Source organism: Mus pahari, chromosome X (genome assembly GCF_900095145.1).
Source record: "Mus pahari chromosome X, PAHARI_EIJ_v1.1, whole genome shotgun sequence".
Taxonomy (NCBI): domain Eukaryota; kingdom Metazoa; phylum Chordata; class Mammalia; order Rodentia; family Muridae; genus Mus; species Mus pahari.
Window position 1 is genome coordinate 85,938,947 of NC_034613.1, and position 16,078 is coordinate 85,955,024.

At 49.6% G+C, this 16,078-nt stretch overlaps 1 protein-coding gene across 1 annotated transcript in view; it reads left to right on the forward strand.

Annotated features, from left to right (window-relative positions):
- Window positions 1–6,400: 6,400 nt before the first annotated feature.
- The window catches only part of Fam155b (family with sequence similarity 155 member B), a 30,054-nt gene continuing 20,376 nt past the window's right edge, over window positions 6,401–16,078 (forward strand). Inside the window, exon 1 of the mRNA XM_021188540.2 lies at window positions 6,401–8,166. Within this exon, the coding sequence (XP_021044199.1) occupies window positions 7,309–8,166 (858 nt within the window). The 5' untranslated portion in view covers window positions 6,401–7,308. The remainder of the gene's footprint in view (window positions 8,167–16,078) is intronic.

Sequence of the window (16,078 nt, forward strand, 5' to 3'; positions counted from 1 at the left end):
GGATTTGGACTGCAGACTGTAAGTCATCAATAAATTCCTTTACTATATAGAGACTATCTGCAAGTTCTGTGACTCTAGAGAACCCTGACTAATACACTTCCTTATATTAAAAATGGGAAGTGAGGCCAGACAGTGGTGGCACAGCACTCAGGAGGCAGACCCAGGCAGATGTGTGTGAGTTCAAGGACATCCTGGTCTACAAAGCGAGTTCTAGGACAGTCAGAGCTACACAGAGAAACCCTGTCTCGAAAGAGCAAAAGGAGAGGGGGTGAGAAGGAGGGCACACTGAGAACTAGAGCATAGAGCAGAGGCTCTGGCTTCTGACTATGAGATAATATCAAAATATTTATATGGAATCTGAGCTGTAGAACTCAAAATGGCACCCTCTATTCCTAAATCCTGCATGCATCAGATTACCTACAATTACCAAATAAGCCAGAAATGAAAAATGTTAGTTTGTGTGTCAGTCTAGAAAATTACTATCACTAGCCACTGTTGGAGACCAGGTTGAGAAAACCCAGGCATTTTTACAGCATTTATCCATGGGATAAGCCACTTCCTCTAAAATGAGGTAAGGTAGGCATGAACTTTGGAGTGGGACTACATGTGTCCAAATTCTGCTTTGGGAAACTGTTTCTTTTATGACCTTTGAGAAATAACCTATCTGTGCTTCAATTTCTTCCTCTGAAAAATGGAAAGAGTAATAATTCCTACTTCCAAAATGATTGCCATAGAAAACTAAGTAGTATCATCCATATTTGGCACCATTTATAACAGCTAAGTTCTGGAATGTGCTTAGGTACCCACTGATGAATGACTATCAATAAAGAACAACAACAACACCAGCACCACACACACACACACCACCACCACCACCACCACCACCACCACCACCACCACCACCACCAAAATTCAATTGGTCAGAAAGAATGAAATTATGCCGCTTTGGGGAAAGTGGATGGAGATGAAAATAATCCTATTAAGCAAAAGAAGCCAGATTCATAAAAAGATACTACATTATCTTATATTCCAAAGTCTGTATTTTAGGAAGATATGAAAGAAGTTCAATTATTTGCAGAAAGGAAGGTAACTGGAGGGAGAGTGGGGAGGCCATATTAAAGGGCAGTGTTGGGTGAATATGATCAGAGCATGTTTATTTGTATGAAAATATCATAATGAAATCTATTATTTTACATAATTATTATATACTAATAAAATGTTTCTATTTGGAAAGGAAAGCTAGGTGACAATATACACAAGTACATAAACCAGTATCCGGCACATGTTATGTTCTATGTAAGTGGTTACTTTGATTATTGTTTATTCTCTCTCCTGCCTTCTGCTTTAATCACTTGATACTATTCTGCTTGTTATAATCTCCATGGCTTTGCACCCTAACCTAAATGAGCCCTTCTCAACCTTCTGTTCCTTGCGCTTTTCTCTGAGTCTGTTTACCTCTAGTCTGAAGAAGTCCAGAGCTTTCAACTGTTTTCCATATGGTGTTGCTGCTGTTACTCCAGCCTGGTAACTCACTTTTAGACACGCTGCACTTTGTCATTGTATTGCAGTTTAAATGGGCTGTCTAGAATGGATCCCAGTGCTCCAGGTAGGATGTGACAAGTGTAGGAAAGGACAGAACCATAGCCTCTCTTGTTCTGGTTCTATACTTCTATTAATGCAGCCTAAAAATCTAATTAGCTTTTTTGGCAGCATCATCACTCTGTTGGCTCACATTGACTTTACAATCAAATCAAGGTCTTTTTCACATACGCTATTGTTAAACCAGGCAGGTGTCTTCTATCCTGTGCTAGAGGAACAAACCAGCTATGTTCACTAGGACAAAGTCCCATGCAGCAATCAAAGCCAAGTAATGGAAGAATTTAGTTATAAGGAAAAGAAAAACGGTCCAGGCAAGTTGTGGATAGTTGAGAGTCATGGAGGGTGCTACTGGTTTTCTGCTCAATAATGATTTTCCTCTTCTTCCTTCCTTACAGAATCCCACCATTGTTCAGAGCAGCAATGTGCTAAGCAAAAGAATACTGGATTTCCCAGCTTCCTTTGCAGCTCAGAATGTCCGTGTAACATAGTCAGAGAGGAGTGGGTGGATATTACTGGATACAGACTATCATTGTGAATATAAAAAGCAAAGGCTCTGTAAACTGATCTTTGCCTTTAGTCTTCTTCTCATTCAGTGTGTTCCTTTCCTCCTGTCTAGAATACAGGCAAGAAGCCCAGAGCTGAAGTTGCAATGCAAGTGAATGAAAGCCCACAATAAGAATAGTAGAGATGAACGACCAGGATCTTTCTGCTGGGGTGGATCTTTGTAAGTTCAGGCTAGCTTCAACTGCATCATCCTCTGGGCTTATCCACTCAACTTACTGGAGTTTTAAGAATGCGCCATCACACCTGGCAAAAGCCAGGGTATTAAAGATGCCAGTGAGCTGCCACAGTGGCCCTAGATCAAGGAAGTTTTGTTAAATGAAGCAAACAAATCTTATTCTGTTTAAGCTCCAACTGGAGATTTGTTTATTATTTGTGGCCAAAGAAATCTCTAACTGGAACAGAGTAATAACAGAAAAGCTTCAAATGAAGAAGAAACATGACTCTTTAAATCAAAAGAAGGGACTACTTAGAACTATACATATGCAATTGGGCCTGCCAGGAGCCTTCTGAGGTGGGGCTAAGGTTCAGGGTCAGTACTTTCTGTAGATGGTGTGACCTTGGGTCTTGCTAGGATATAGGTAGGTATGAAGCTGGGGCTTGGGTATAGGATGTGAGTCAGAAGAAGTGGAGAATGAGGCAGAGGGTGAGGAAATGAGAACAAACTCAGACCAGTAGCAAAGACTGATGCTGCATTCCAAGTAGGGAGTTGGGTTTACTTTAAGCCTTCTTATCTTAGTGTAGGTGTGAGCTATAGATAGAAGAAAAATTCCTCAGACCTTGGAATAGACAATGGGATACAGTCAGAGCCCGGCAACCTTTAACTTAAGTTGTGCTTAAGCCATCTTGACACTTTTCTTAGATTCACCCATCCTTGCACACTCTTCCCTCCTGCTTTTGCCTGTGACTTTTAAACAACTGGCTTTAATAGAAGGCCTCCTGTGTATCCACACTGGTCTCCTTAAAGAGTTCCCACTTTGTCTTCTTCCTATTGTCAGCATTTTACCATGGAAACCTTTCTTTCCCTTCTCCCTCTACTCCAAGTTGCCTTCTCTCTGGTCTAGTTGGAGGCTGTGCTTCCTGAGTAATGTGTGTCCCCTCAGACAAGACTGGCCTTTAGCCCCTTGTCTCTGCTTGGGGTGCAGATGGAAAGCAAGAGCTAAGGAGAAGTCTGGCTGGAGCCTAGCAGTGGTACGGTGGACTGCAAGCTGCTCCAGTCCCCCTTTGCACCTTGGCTTCTTTGTTCTAGCAGAGGCCAAGGCTTTCCCCACCCCCATTTCACTTTCCAGTGTCATCTGGAGTGAGAATGAGATCCTCCTCTGGCTACTAGCGTGCTACCATTTCTCCTTTGTGTATGCCAGGTGCTGTGTGGGCAAGTCATTGTGATATTGGACTCCTGTGATAAATGGGCCTCTCTGAGACACATTTCGCCTTAAAGAGGGAGTCTTGCCTGAATGACTTCTCGCAGAATGCTCCAGAGGTACTCGGAGATGATAGCCTAGGCCAGGCAGGCAGCTCTTTCCAATGGTGAGAAAGAGTATCAATCATCGCGGGCCAGCCAATCAGCTTTAAACCAGGAATACTGGCCTTCTTTGTTAAACACAACTCGGAAATCTTTCAAAGACTAAACAAAGAATGGCTCTCCAAAGACTCCCTAGGTGGCCAGGAGGAGGCCTGTTAGTGTAGCTAATGGAGCTCTCTAGCTTCACCTTCCTCCCTCACAGAACCGGCTCCATTCCTCACACCTATGTCAGTCCTAGATCCTTTCAATTATACCTCTTTCATTTTCCTCCTATATGCATTTCTTCTCCCACCTCAGCTGATAGTACCTTTGTCCAACCCTCAATGCTTCTCCCTTGGACTCCCAAACAGTCCCCCAACCCATCTCCCTGCCTCCAGTCTTGCCACCTCCAATGCAGTCTTCATGCCTTAGCCAAATCAATCCTTTGGAAATCCAAACCTGGCCATCTCTTCTCAAGAATCTTCCAATCTCTTCTATGGATTCAGGGACCCACGGTTGGGATAAAGTCCAGGGGCCCCACGATTAAGTTCCTGCCAAATGCTCAGCTTCCATTTTGGCACTGTTCCCACTTTACACCTAGCCACAGCAAACTACATCATAGGTTTCTAAACATGCCTTTCCTGTCTTTGCTTCTACACCCTTACACATGACTTCCCTTCTCCTGAGATACCCTTCGTTCACACTTCCTCTACTTTCTGTTTAGCCAAGACCCGCTTATCCCATACCACTTCGACTAACCTCTTTCCGTCCCAAGACACACATTGTACTTGTGTCTCTATCACTGGCACCCAGTATAGCGCATGGAATTTGATACATTTTCAAGCAGATATTTTCCACCTGACCTGGCTACGGGCAAAATTATCTCTGAGGAAATTTTCAGAGTTGACTAATCCATCTCTACAGAAGGGAGACCTCTCATTGATACCATTGTTTTGTATTGGGCTACAATTCCTTCCTATGATATGTCTGCTTCCCCAATTCAACTCTAAGAACTCCATAGCAAGGCTATGTCTGGACAATTGCAAAACCCTATGCAGGTACAGGGAGTGCTTAAATATAATGAATGACTAGGCCTCCTGAACGTCTCACCGTTCCCCCCCCTTTTGATATAGCTTGCTTTTCCTTGCCTCTAAAGTCTAAACTATTACACTTAGAAGCATATATGTCTACTTTCTACCCCTGAAAATTTTTTCTCCTCTTTCTTTTATCTGGAATCTCCTCACTCACCCACTCAATTCTGCTATTTCTTTAGTAACCAGCTACACCCCCCCACTCAGATTTCCAAGCATCCTTTGCAATTTAGCACTGAGTAGTGCTAACAGTCCTCACCCATCTCATTTAGCCCTTGGTATTCCCTCATGTTGTCAAGATGAAAACATAGAACAGATTCTTTCCGGGTGTAAAGCCTAGTCAGTTTAGAAGTGTTACTTGAACCTATAATCCTCTACCCATGAATTCCACTAGCCAGTATATAATTCTCATTTCCTTATTCGGAGAGTTGTTGTTTCCTTTAAGACAGGTCTGTGTCTTCTACTCCTTCATCTTTCTAAGGCCTTCCTGGCTCTGGAGAGAAGTCTAGGGTCAGACTCCCTGGGTTTCTGTCAGGATGTACTGGTTATCGGAGGTGGTTTAAAGACACTGAATTTCAGCTTCCCCGCATGCAAATGAAGACAACGCTAACATCTATCTCATAAGATCAGAAGACTAAAGCAAATTAAAGCGCCAAGTGCAGTATCTAGCCAGTTCTATGTGTGCTCAATAAAGGTTCATTTTCCATTGTTATGATTAGCAACAAATCCCTGGGAGAGTAGTCTGTTCAAAACTACTACAGAAGAGTTGCAGGAGAAAGAGGGAAAGCAAAAAGGATGTATACCACAGGAGCAATCTGAGATGTTTGTGGAGTCCAAACAAGGTTAGTAGCGCGGCAGGACATTTGTATGTCCGAGTTCCTAGAGCCATGTGACTCTAAGAGCCCCGAGCGCATGGTTCCACCCGGCACAGCTTCCCTAACTCTGGCGCTCAGCTATTCTCAGCAGCCTGTAGGGGGAGCCAGGAAGCTAGGACGGGTTTTTGGGGGGAGGCTGCTGGAAATCTTCCTAAGGGCAAAAACGACACCCCACCACTACTACCGGTCTTAGTGTACTGCCTTGCCTCCTTCAGGACGCACTCCTAGCTCAGTCCCCTTCTACAGCTAAACTGGGAGCTGTCCTTCAGCACCAGGGGCAGCCTTGGCCTCAGGCAGGACAGTGAGAGCGTTAGCGGAGTTAGGGACTCCGGACCCGTCTTATCCGCAACCGGCTTTAGTGTCCCCTAGTCCTGAGGACCAGGGCGAGGCTACCCAGAGAGGTAGCAAGAACCTAAAGAGATGCCCCCTGCTTCTTAGAATCACCCTCAGAAGTCCCTTAGCCCTCGGGGGGGGGGGGCAGCGAGGGGCGGTCCTGGGGAGGGAGGCGAGCGGTCGCTTGGTGGGGGAGGGGGAGCGCCAGGCCTGGGACTCTGCGTGCGGCGTGTGCACACGGGGAGCGGTCGGGTGAACGGAGGCGCCGAAGTGAATGGAGTTGGGGGTGGACTGGAAACATCCCCAAACAGCACAGGCTGCGGCCGGCGGGGGCTGGGGTTGGGGAGGGGGGAGTCCTGAGGCGCAGGCGCAGTCGGGGCCCCAGTCCCGCTCCCTCCTCCTCCTGGTGCCTCTTTCTCCGCCCTGCTCCCCCCCAAACACACTCGCACACGGGCTCTCAAGGTGTTCTCCGCACAGCGGAAGATGGCGACAGACTGAGGGGGCATGGCCAGCGGGAGCCACGGGGCCATGCCTTTGGGCGGCCGCCACAGCGGGGCGAAGCAGAGGCGGAAGCGAGAGGCGCACTAAGTAAAGCCGGGCGTCCGCGTCCGGCGTCTGTGGCGCTGCGGGGAGCCAGGTGGCCCGCCCGAGCCGGAACTCCGGGAGCCGCGGGTGCGGAGCCAGAGCGGAGCCGGCCCGGGACCGGCCCCGGCGGACTGCCAGAGCGCGAGGGAAGCCCGAAGGACCGGCGGCGGACCAGCCGACCGGCCTAGGAGGGCACGAGCGAGGCGGGGAGCTGCACGGAGCGGGCAGCGGGCAGCGGGCAGACGGGCGGGAGAGGAGCGGCGCGGGCGAGGGGAGCGGAGCGGAGCGCGGCGGGGCCCGCACGGCGGCGCTGAGGGGCGCAGAGCCGCGCCGAGCCGAGACGGACGGCCGGAGCAGAGTGCGAGCCGGGGGACCGGGGGCACGGAGTGAAGTGGCGCGGAGCCCGGGGCAGCGGAGAGGCCCGACACTATGAGGAGTGCGGCGGCGCCGCCGCCGCAGCCGCCACCGCCCCAGTGCCCCGCACCGCCCCCCGCCGGGACGCCGGGCTGCGCCTAGCGGGCCGGGCGGCGGCGCCCCGGCTGCCAGCAGGGGAGCGCGGGAGGGGCGCGGGGACGGCCCGAGAGCGCCCGGCCACAACGGCCTGAGCGGGGGCCCCGGGCCGGCCGGCCTGCCTAGCCATGCGGCCCCCGAGGTAGAGCCTGGACGGCGCTGAGGAGCGCGGTGCGGTGCGCAGCCCGCCCTCCGGAGACGGCCGTCCGGCCTCGCGCCTGCCTACTCCCTCCAGCCCGGACCCCCCTGAAATATGTTCAGGGGCGCTTGGATGTGGCCCGGGAAAGACGCCGCCGCGCTGACTATCTGCTGCTGCTGCTGCTGCTGGGCTCCCAGGCAGAGCGACAAACCTTGCGCCGATTCGGAGCGGGCGCAGCGATGGCGACTGTCCCTGGCGTCCCTGCTCTTCTTCACCGTGCTGCTCGCTGACCATCTGTGGCTGTGCGCGGGGGCCCGGCCCCGGGCCAGGGAGCTGAGCAGCGCCATGCGGCCGCCCTGGGGGGCCGGCCGCGAGCGGCAGCCGGTACCTCCTCGCGCGGTGCTGCCGCTGCCGCCGCCGTCGCCTGGCGAGCCCAGCGCGTCCTCGGGCACCTGCGGCCCGCGATACAGCAACCTGACCAAAGCCGCCCCTGCAGCCGGCTCCGGGCCGGTCTGCAAAGGCGTCCCAGAGCCCACCGGGCTGGACGCAGCTTGCACCAAATTGGAATCTTTGCAGAGACTTTTCGAACCGACCACCCCGGCTCCCCCTCTGCGCCCCCCTGACTCCCCTTCCCGTGCCCCGGAGTTCCCCTCCGCCAAAAAAAACTTGCTCAAAGGCCACTTTCGGAACTTCACTCTCTCCTTTTGCGACACCTACACAGTCTGGGACTTGCTGCTTGGCATGGACCGCCCGGACAGCCTGGACTGCAGTTTGGACACCCTGCTGGGGGATCTACTGGCCGTAGTGGCCAGCCCGGGCTCTGGGACCTGGGAGGCATGTAGCAATTGCATAGAGGCATACCAGCGACTGGATCGACATGCTCAGGAAAAATATGACGAGTTCGACCTCGTGCTGCATAAATACTTACAGGCAGAAGAGTACTCTATCCGGTCCTGCACGAAAGGCTGCAAGGTAGGGATTGGTGACCTACGCCACAATAGCTGCCTGGCCAGAGGTAGTTTCTGTGTCAGTGGGACCAGGAAAAAATAAAGGTCTCCTTCTCCACCACCCCCCTCCTCGTAAGGCTCCCACCATTCCCAGTGTAGTACTGTGTCACCCTGAACCCCTCCCTAGAGAGGGAGCTACAGAGAGATTCAGGTCAACTTCTGTGAGTTTCAGGTTCGAACATTTTAAGGCTGGAGCCTCCTGGTACTCTGCTTCCCGCATGAGGGGGAAGAGGGGCCCTTGGATGGCAAAGTGGTAGCAGGAGGAGAGTCTGTGTTCCCCAGTCTCCTGGTTGGCTCTGAACCTCACTCCTGGACTAGAATTAGTCCTGGGACTGGCTGTGGCAGGATTAGTGGGTGTTCAAAAGGCAGGAGGGAGAATATTTGACTACCTAATCCTCACCCTTTGGTTCCTGCCAATTGATGAAAGGCCAGGCCACGCCTGGTGACAGGGTACACCGACCACACTGTTGACCTTATATGACCTGAGATTGCTGGCCAGATCCTAAGTAGGGGAGTCCAGGGATGCCTGTCTTCTCTTAAGAACCTGTAGGCTTCAGTCTTCTGAGGAAAGAAGGCTGGGGAAGCAGGGCTTATCAGCTCTTGGAAGGGCCATGGAAGGTTGGTGCATTACAAAACTCGCAGTGCTCCAGGGTGATGACAGGAAAACCTGGCTTTCTGGCTGCTAGGGATGGGCATCTACAGAAAATTAGAGAGTAAGTAACTGTAAAAGGGACCTTCCTAGGAAAGAATTGAGTGTTGAGAAATTTCTTGACCCTCAGTAAGGTTGCTCTGTATAATAATGGGTAGGTGGGGCTATACACATTGGGGCCTGAATTTACTTACCTGTTTTTTTCCTGCCTGGCTAGTTGGCCTGCTTTGGGGAAAAGAAAGAACAGCAAGGTCAAAAGGTCAAGTGACAATGAGACCAGGTAGATCTCACCCTTTCTGGAGCTGGGGGCCATAGGCTGGGGAGTGAGGCAGGTTACCTCCTGGTGTAGAACATCTCCCTTCAAGGCTTTGAGACGGGTGACAAGTGCCTCTTTCCAGCAAGCCTTGCTCCCATGGACTTGTGCAAGATTCTGCTGTTGTCTATGCCCCCCCTTGGGAATTTGGGGTGGAGGACTGGGGAGGCTAGGAGTAGCTCGTCCACCCTGACTTCACTTTCTCCTTCTCCCTTTTCCTATTCTCGTAACCTAGCAGTCTCCTCCCGCCTCACTCAGCCTCAGCTGACTCACTGCTTCACTCACACTACCAAATGAGATATTCCACTTCTTAAAGGTGTACAGACAGGGAGACAAACACATCCAGCCATGCACCACTAGTGAGACTCTGGACGAAGTCCTACAGAGGGAAACTGAGAGGTTGTCACTTTCATAAACAGTGCTGGGGAAGCAGGCGCCATGTCACATGCATCTCCCTGTGGTGTCAGAGACATGCAATCACATGAAGAAAGACACATTTTGTCATACAGAGGTAGAGATACATACTCTAATTGCCTGTCAAGGATGTGTGTCCTCAGTGAGAGCCGAGGGCTCCTAGCAGACAGAATAAAGGCTATCTACATTCTATGGTCCCCTCTCTAAGCCCATGGCCACAACTGTTCTTTTGTCAGTCTCCAGAATGAGTGAAAACCATGGCACAACTTTTCTATGGGGGGGGGGGTGTTCCTCCATGTTACAGTCGGATCCAGGTTCCTTCCGACCCCACACTAAATCTCTCACATTGAGGTTCTCTCGGCTTCTGGAGGGCTTATCTCATCTGTTGAGGGCTTGTTAGCAGTTTGCTCTCAGGCATGTTTTCTTTGCCTCCTCTAAGCTTTCATTTCCTCATTTGTAAAACAGGAAAAAATATCCTTTCCCTGCCCAAGTCCTGAGTGTTTTGTGAGATGGAAGTGGGGATGCATGAGGAGGAGTGTTTTGTGGTAGGAATTTTACACCTGGCATAAATTAATACTTAGGGGTTTCAGTCGTTTGTGTATGGTATGAGAGCACAACTGTCTAGATTGCCTCCATTTTACAGATAAGGGAACTGAGATACATCCGGGTAATACCATTTGCCCTCAGCAAATGAGCAGGAATTCCAGTACTCCAGCTCAGTCTCATGCTGAACCTCCTCTCAAGTTCCCCAGGCCCTTTCTCCTGTCTCCTTGTCTCTCTCCAGCAGTAAGTGGGCTCTCCTGCTCTTACTGTTTAATGCCTGCAGACAAGCTGTGCCACTTCCTCAGTCTCTTCCTGTGGTTTCTACCTCTTCCAGAGCTTTCTCCTTCAACTGAAGCCCAAAGCTCAATTTTCCCTAAGTCTTTAATCCAGTTTTCTGATGCCATGAAAGAGACAGGCAGTCTCCTCATTCATTTACCCCACCTTGTCACAGCCCTTATTTACCCACACTAAGCCCCCTCCCCCTGAGCTCAGAGCTCCCCTGTCTGGCCCCTTCCCCAAGCAGGATCCTGTGGAGATAATAATACCCCACACCAGAATCCTCGTAAGTGAGACCCTGAAGTCCTATGCTAAGATGAGGAGGTTTTCTGTCTGTAAATCAACTCTGGAACTGGGTTCTAGAGTTAGGTGACCCCCAATCCCAGGGTCTTTGTTCAGCGTACCTCCATCAGATCCTTCTGGTGTGGCCCTAGGAACCCTGATCTCTGCCTCTGAGATGTCTGCCCCTGTTTTGGGCCACACAGGGCCCCAGGAATCATACCTGTCCTCACTGCTGCCTGTGACACCTCCCAATTTAGTACCAGCTGCAACATTTTCTTAATGTGCGACTGACTTCCTCTCGCATAGCAGAGAGATGTAGCTAACTCGGGCCAATGCCCATCCCCATGCTGGCCTCTCCTAGGTCCAAGGGCCACACCCCATCCTTCACTTAATTCCCTGTGACCACCTCCCCCCAACTCACTCACTCACTCTCTCTCTCTCTCTCTCTCTCTCTCTCTCTCTCTCTCTCTCTCCCTCAGCTGTGCCCAGAGTTACCAGACAAATAATTCCCCTCCCAGATTTCATCATCCTAATCTCGCCATGCCCCTGCCTGCTGATAGCTGCTTCTCCCACCTCTGCCTCTCTCTTCCTCTCAATTCAGAACACTCAGGAGGAGTGAGGAGAATGAGAACACGGGAGCAAACTCTGGCTTCTTTTCTCACTGCTATACCTCTAAGGCCGAGAGGCCCATGAGGAGGGACGTTGTCAGCTCTCGCAGTGGCCATTCGCTGCACTAATCAGCTAGTTCAAAGAAGGATGGGATAGTGCTGATCCACTCCAGACTGTCTGGCACCCACCTGGCAGCCTGCGGGTTTGATGCAGGGACGAATCAACTGATGAGGTGGAGAAGGAGGCTGGAATCTAAATTCCCTGGAGAGAGTTCAAGGAGTTGGACTCGGAGAAGAGAAGACTCAGGAAAATATGGCCTCAGATTTCACACCTCAAAAGGGTTGTCCTTGTATAAAACATGTATGCCTTGATTGGCTCCAAGGGACTTCATAGAAAGTCCTACATTCTAACCTAAAATTGTTTACTTCATACCAGTGTGACCTTGAACTGTATGAACTCCAAGCCTACGGGCCTCACTTTTTTCATCCATCAAATGGGGCTCGTTCATCAGAAGAAAAAAAAGCCCTATGAATTCAGTATTAATGAGAAGTCTGTACAGCATCAAGGCTTAGCAAACTCAGAGATCCTCTCTCCAGCTTTTCTTTGCAAAGAAGGAACAGACTGCTTCAGAGCGTCTGTCCCCAGGAAGTATCTGGCCTAACACAAGTGGACTGCTGGGTGAAAATGCCACGCAGATGAGTCTAGGACTGTATTGGCATGGAGGAAGGGACTGCGGCAGGTGACCTCAGGGGTCTACTTGAGTTCTTCAGCAGGAGCATTGGATGTGAGAGGCTAGGGAAGGAGGTTTGGCCTCAATGCCCTCACGCAGGGAGAGAGTGGGGGCTGCCAGAGGCAGTACCTCGCCTTCTGCCCATACCTACTGGGGCCCTGCTCTCCCTCTACTCCGGCTGGTAGCTGTTTCTGCCTCACTGCCTTCTCTCCTCCCACCTGCCACAGCTTTCCTGCCACACAGGACTCTCATGCTAACACTGGAGATAAGAGCCATGGGCTTTAAGAGTCCCATGTTGAACAGTAGTTCCTGTTGTCACTCAGATGTTCTCTCTGGTTCAGAAGTCTTAAAGCTAGAAAAGGTGCTCCGGTCCCTGTTTGGAGGCAGAGGAAGAGGAAAGCTGGCAGCAAGCGGCTTCCTGGGAATCATAGCAAAACTGGCCCTGGGGGTGGGGGCGGCGCCAGGTCCATAGCAGTTCATGTCCTCACCACTAAGGACTGTATGCATGCTGTTCTAGGAAAGGTCAGTGCGCCAGAATCCAAGAGTAGGCACAAAGAAGAGGCAATGCTTACAGCTTGGACAAGGATGCATGAATTAAAGCTGGGAGGGACCAAGCAGTCAGCTGCTGAAGTATACCTCTCTAGATCCTTACCCACTCCCACACCTCCAGCTCCCATGTTCCTCCTCCATTGTAGCTCACACCCACATTCCCATCCATATTTCAATGAACACCAACTAGACAGTGTTTTATCACCCTAGACCCTTCCCAAAGCACATCCCACACCTCCCTCTCTAACCCTCATTTATGTATTTACACACCTCTGCTCCTCCCAACACTGACTTCTGACCTTCCTGGCATGACTACTTCCTGTCCCACTTTGCTTCTCTCCAACAGCTGAATGTTCCCATGCCACTCTCCCATCTACCTCCAACTTCCCAGCCCTCCTGACCTTTATTGCAGACCTCACCCCTTCTCTGCCTTGCTTGCCTCACCTCCTTGGTACCATACTCTTTGCCCTTGACACCTCCATGCCCCCTCACAGGATACTCACTTCATGCCTTGTTTTTCTTTCATGTTTTGATCTTCTCTTCTTTTACCCCTTTCCCCCTCTCCCCTCCTCTCTTTCTATGATCTTTCTTCCCCCTTTTCTACCTTTCTTCCAGTCCACTCAGGGTAGATATATGCATGAGTGCACACACACACACTCATATACATAGACACACAGACATACATCTCCTAGTCTTCAGGGCTACTTCCCATCCTTCCCACAAGACGGTGGCCTGACTACTATAGTCACCATAGCAACAGGAACCTCCAGGAAGGATGTATTGGTATCTCCTGAAGATAGGGTTGAGGGAGTGAAGAGAGAGGAAAGGAGCCCAGCAATCCCCCACCCAATATTGTTCTGACTGGAAGTGTCTGCTGAACATGGTAGAGGTGGTGGTGAGGAAAGATAAGAAGTGGGTGGGGCCAAGATCAAGAGAAAGCCAATGATCTATGGGTACATCAAAAGGCTGGGAGTGTACTCCCAAGCTGTGTGAATGTGTGCAGGTGCCTTCTGCAGACAATAGTACCTCGGGGAAAGAGTACACACACCTACTCTTCTCTGTGTGGTTGGGGATGTAGGCACCACCTAAGACTCAGGGGTCAGGGGTTGTCTTTGTAAAACTTCTCTCAAGGCAGTTCTTTTGTGATAACTATGCTCCAATACTGTTTACCTGTGGTGTGTGTCTGCAGATTAGAACTAGCCTGACCCTCTGCTCCTCCAAGTCCTGTGACATTCCAGCTGCAGGTATGTTTTGTGTGCTAGGAGCCACCTCTCCTTCTGGGGACTATGTACAATCTGGGGGCCCACAAACACAGTTCTCCAACAATGGTCAGGTAGGAATCCGGAAATGGCAATGTCTTAATTCCTATGGTTACAGGTGTACAGGTCAGAATCTATGTGAGGAATGACAAACCAGTCTTTTGTCCATGGGCATGAGAGAAAGAGAGAGAGAGAGAGAGAGAGAGAGAGAGAGAGAGAGAGAGAAGAGAGAGAAGAGAGAGAAGAGAAACCTGAATGTATGAGACCCTGAATCAGGTAGGGTTTTAGAGGGGAGCAAGAGCACCAAGTGGGCTAGGCTTAGGGGAGGGTGAGAATGAGTTACTACAGAAGGAGAAGGTTGACACAGCCAAAGCTCTTGCTCAAATGGATTCTGGAAATGGGATCTGGAATCTGAGCCACAAGTTTCTGGGCCAAAAGACAAGTCCAGCTGGCTCTAAAGAAGAAAGGGATAAGAAAAGGAAGGCAAAAAAATAAAATAAAGTACAAGCTTTTGAGTATCTAGAAGGTGTGTCTATGTTGGGGGTTATATACCTCCATAAACTCAGTCTTGTCAATGATCCTAGCAGGAGAGTACCACTTTACAAATGTAACAGTTGAGGTTCAGTGAGAGGAAATGACTTCTCTAAGTTACATAGGACAGGGAGCTGGCATGCAGACATGCCTTTGTTCTTTCTCCAGTGCACAGATGTATAGAAGATGTTAATATTCTCTGCCAGATGCTGGAGGCAATGCCCTGGTGGCTATGAATAGACTGGTGAGAAGTTAGGCTGGCTAGAGGAGAGGCTCAGTAGAGCCTATTGGAAACTTAGGGAAACCTCTGGAGTAGCTTAGATTCAGGGAGGACTCACTGGCATCCTCTGTGTTCAAGATACACGTTTCTTGTCCTTGAGATCCAGTGATAGATTTTCCCCTCCCTTGGCAGTCATTAACTGCTTATAGTTCTTCATGATAGGTTATCCAATCCCAAGAGCTCAGCCTTAAACACATAAACATATCAACAACATTAAATGAACTTAGCAGATTTCTTTATGCATATGTACGTATGTGTGTGACAATGATAATTAAAAAAGTCATGAATTTGAGCAGGAATAAAGGGTGACATGGGAGGAGTTATAGAGGGAAAGGGTGGAGTAGAAGTGATGTAAATATAGAATGTAGCAAATTCTCAAAATATTAAATTAAAATTTGATTTTAAAAAAGATGAAGTGAGGCCGGGCGTGGTGACGCACACCTTTGATCCCAGCACTTGGGAGGCAGAGGCAGGTGGATTTCTGAGTTTGAGGCCAGCCTGGTCTACAGAGTGAGTTCCAGGACAGCCAGGACTGCATAGAGAAACCCTGTCTTGAAAAAAGAAAAGAAAAGAAAAGAAGAAAAAAGAAAAGAAAAGAAAAGAAAAGAAAAGAAAAGAAAAGAAAAGAAAAGAAAAGGCAAGACAAGACCCAGTGACAATCACTGAGGTACCCTCTTGGGACAGAGACAGGAAGATGGAAGTAAGAGGCTTGCTCCTTCCTTTTCTGCAGGCTTAGAAGAGTTGAGTCCCACTTGTCTTGAGAAGGGGTATTATGTTCTTCTCAACTCCCATATATGAAGGTATCAGCCAGGTGTGCCCTATACGGGCCTATTGCCTGCCTGAGCTCCAACCCACCCACAGCACACACTGGTAGCTGGTAGAGCCAAAAGGAAAAACAAATGCAGTGAGATCTTGTTGTGTAAAAGTCAGATAAGGCCTGGCCTAGAATTGGGATGTCCAGTTCCTATGCTAGGATTTTGTTGAGTCCCGAGTCTTAGATGCCTGGTCTTCTCCTTAGAAACAGAAAGGAAGAGGCAGCTTATAATGTTCTGTCTGAGAGAAGGGCTTGTCGGAGGTGTGAATGGTACCTGTGTTTTCCTGTCTTACTTGGTTTGAATCAGACAGCATGTCTACCCAGCTTATTTGTGAAAGATGAAGTATATCTGTTCAGTCAGTGTTCAAATTCATTCTTCAAAAATGCTATAGGTTCAAAATCTTTTTAAAAATATTTTCCTTGATTATTAAAAAATGTGGCCTTTGAGAACTTTTGGAAACTAGAAATGTGTTAGAGAAAAGGGTACTAGAGGCATTTGGGTTCTTTTCATTGTCATGAAGTATACAGAACTGACATTTGAAGTGTATAATTCAGAGGCATTGGGTACTGTACTGGCTGGTTTTGTGTGTCAACTTGATACAGCTGGAGTTATCACAGAGAAAGGAGC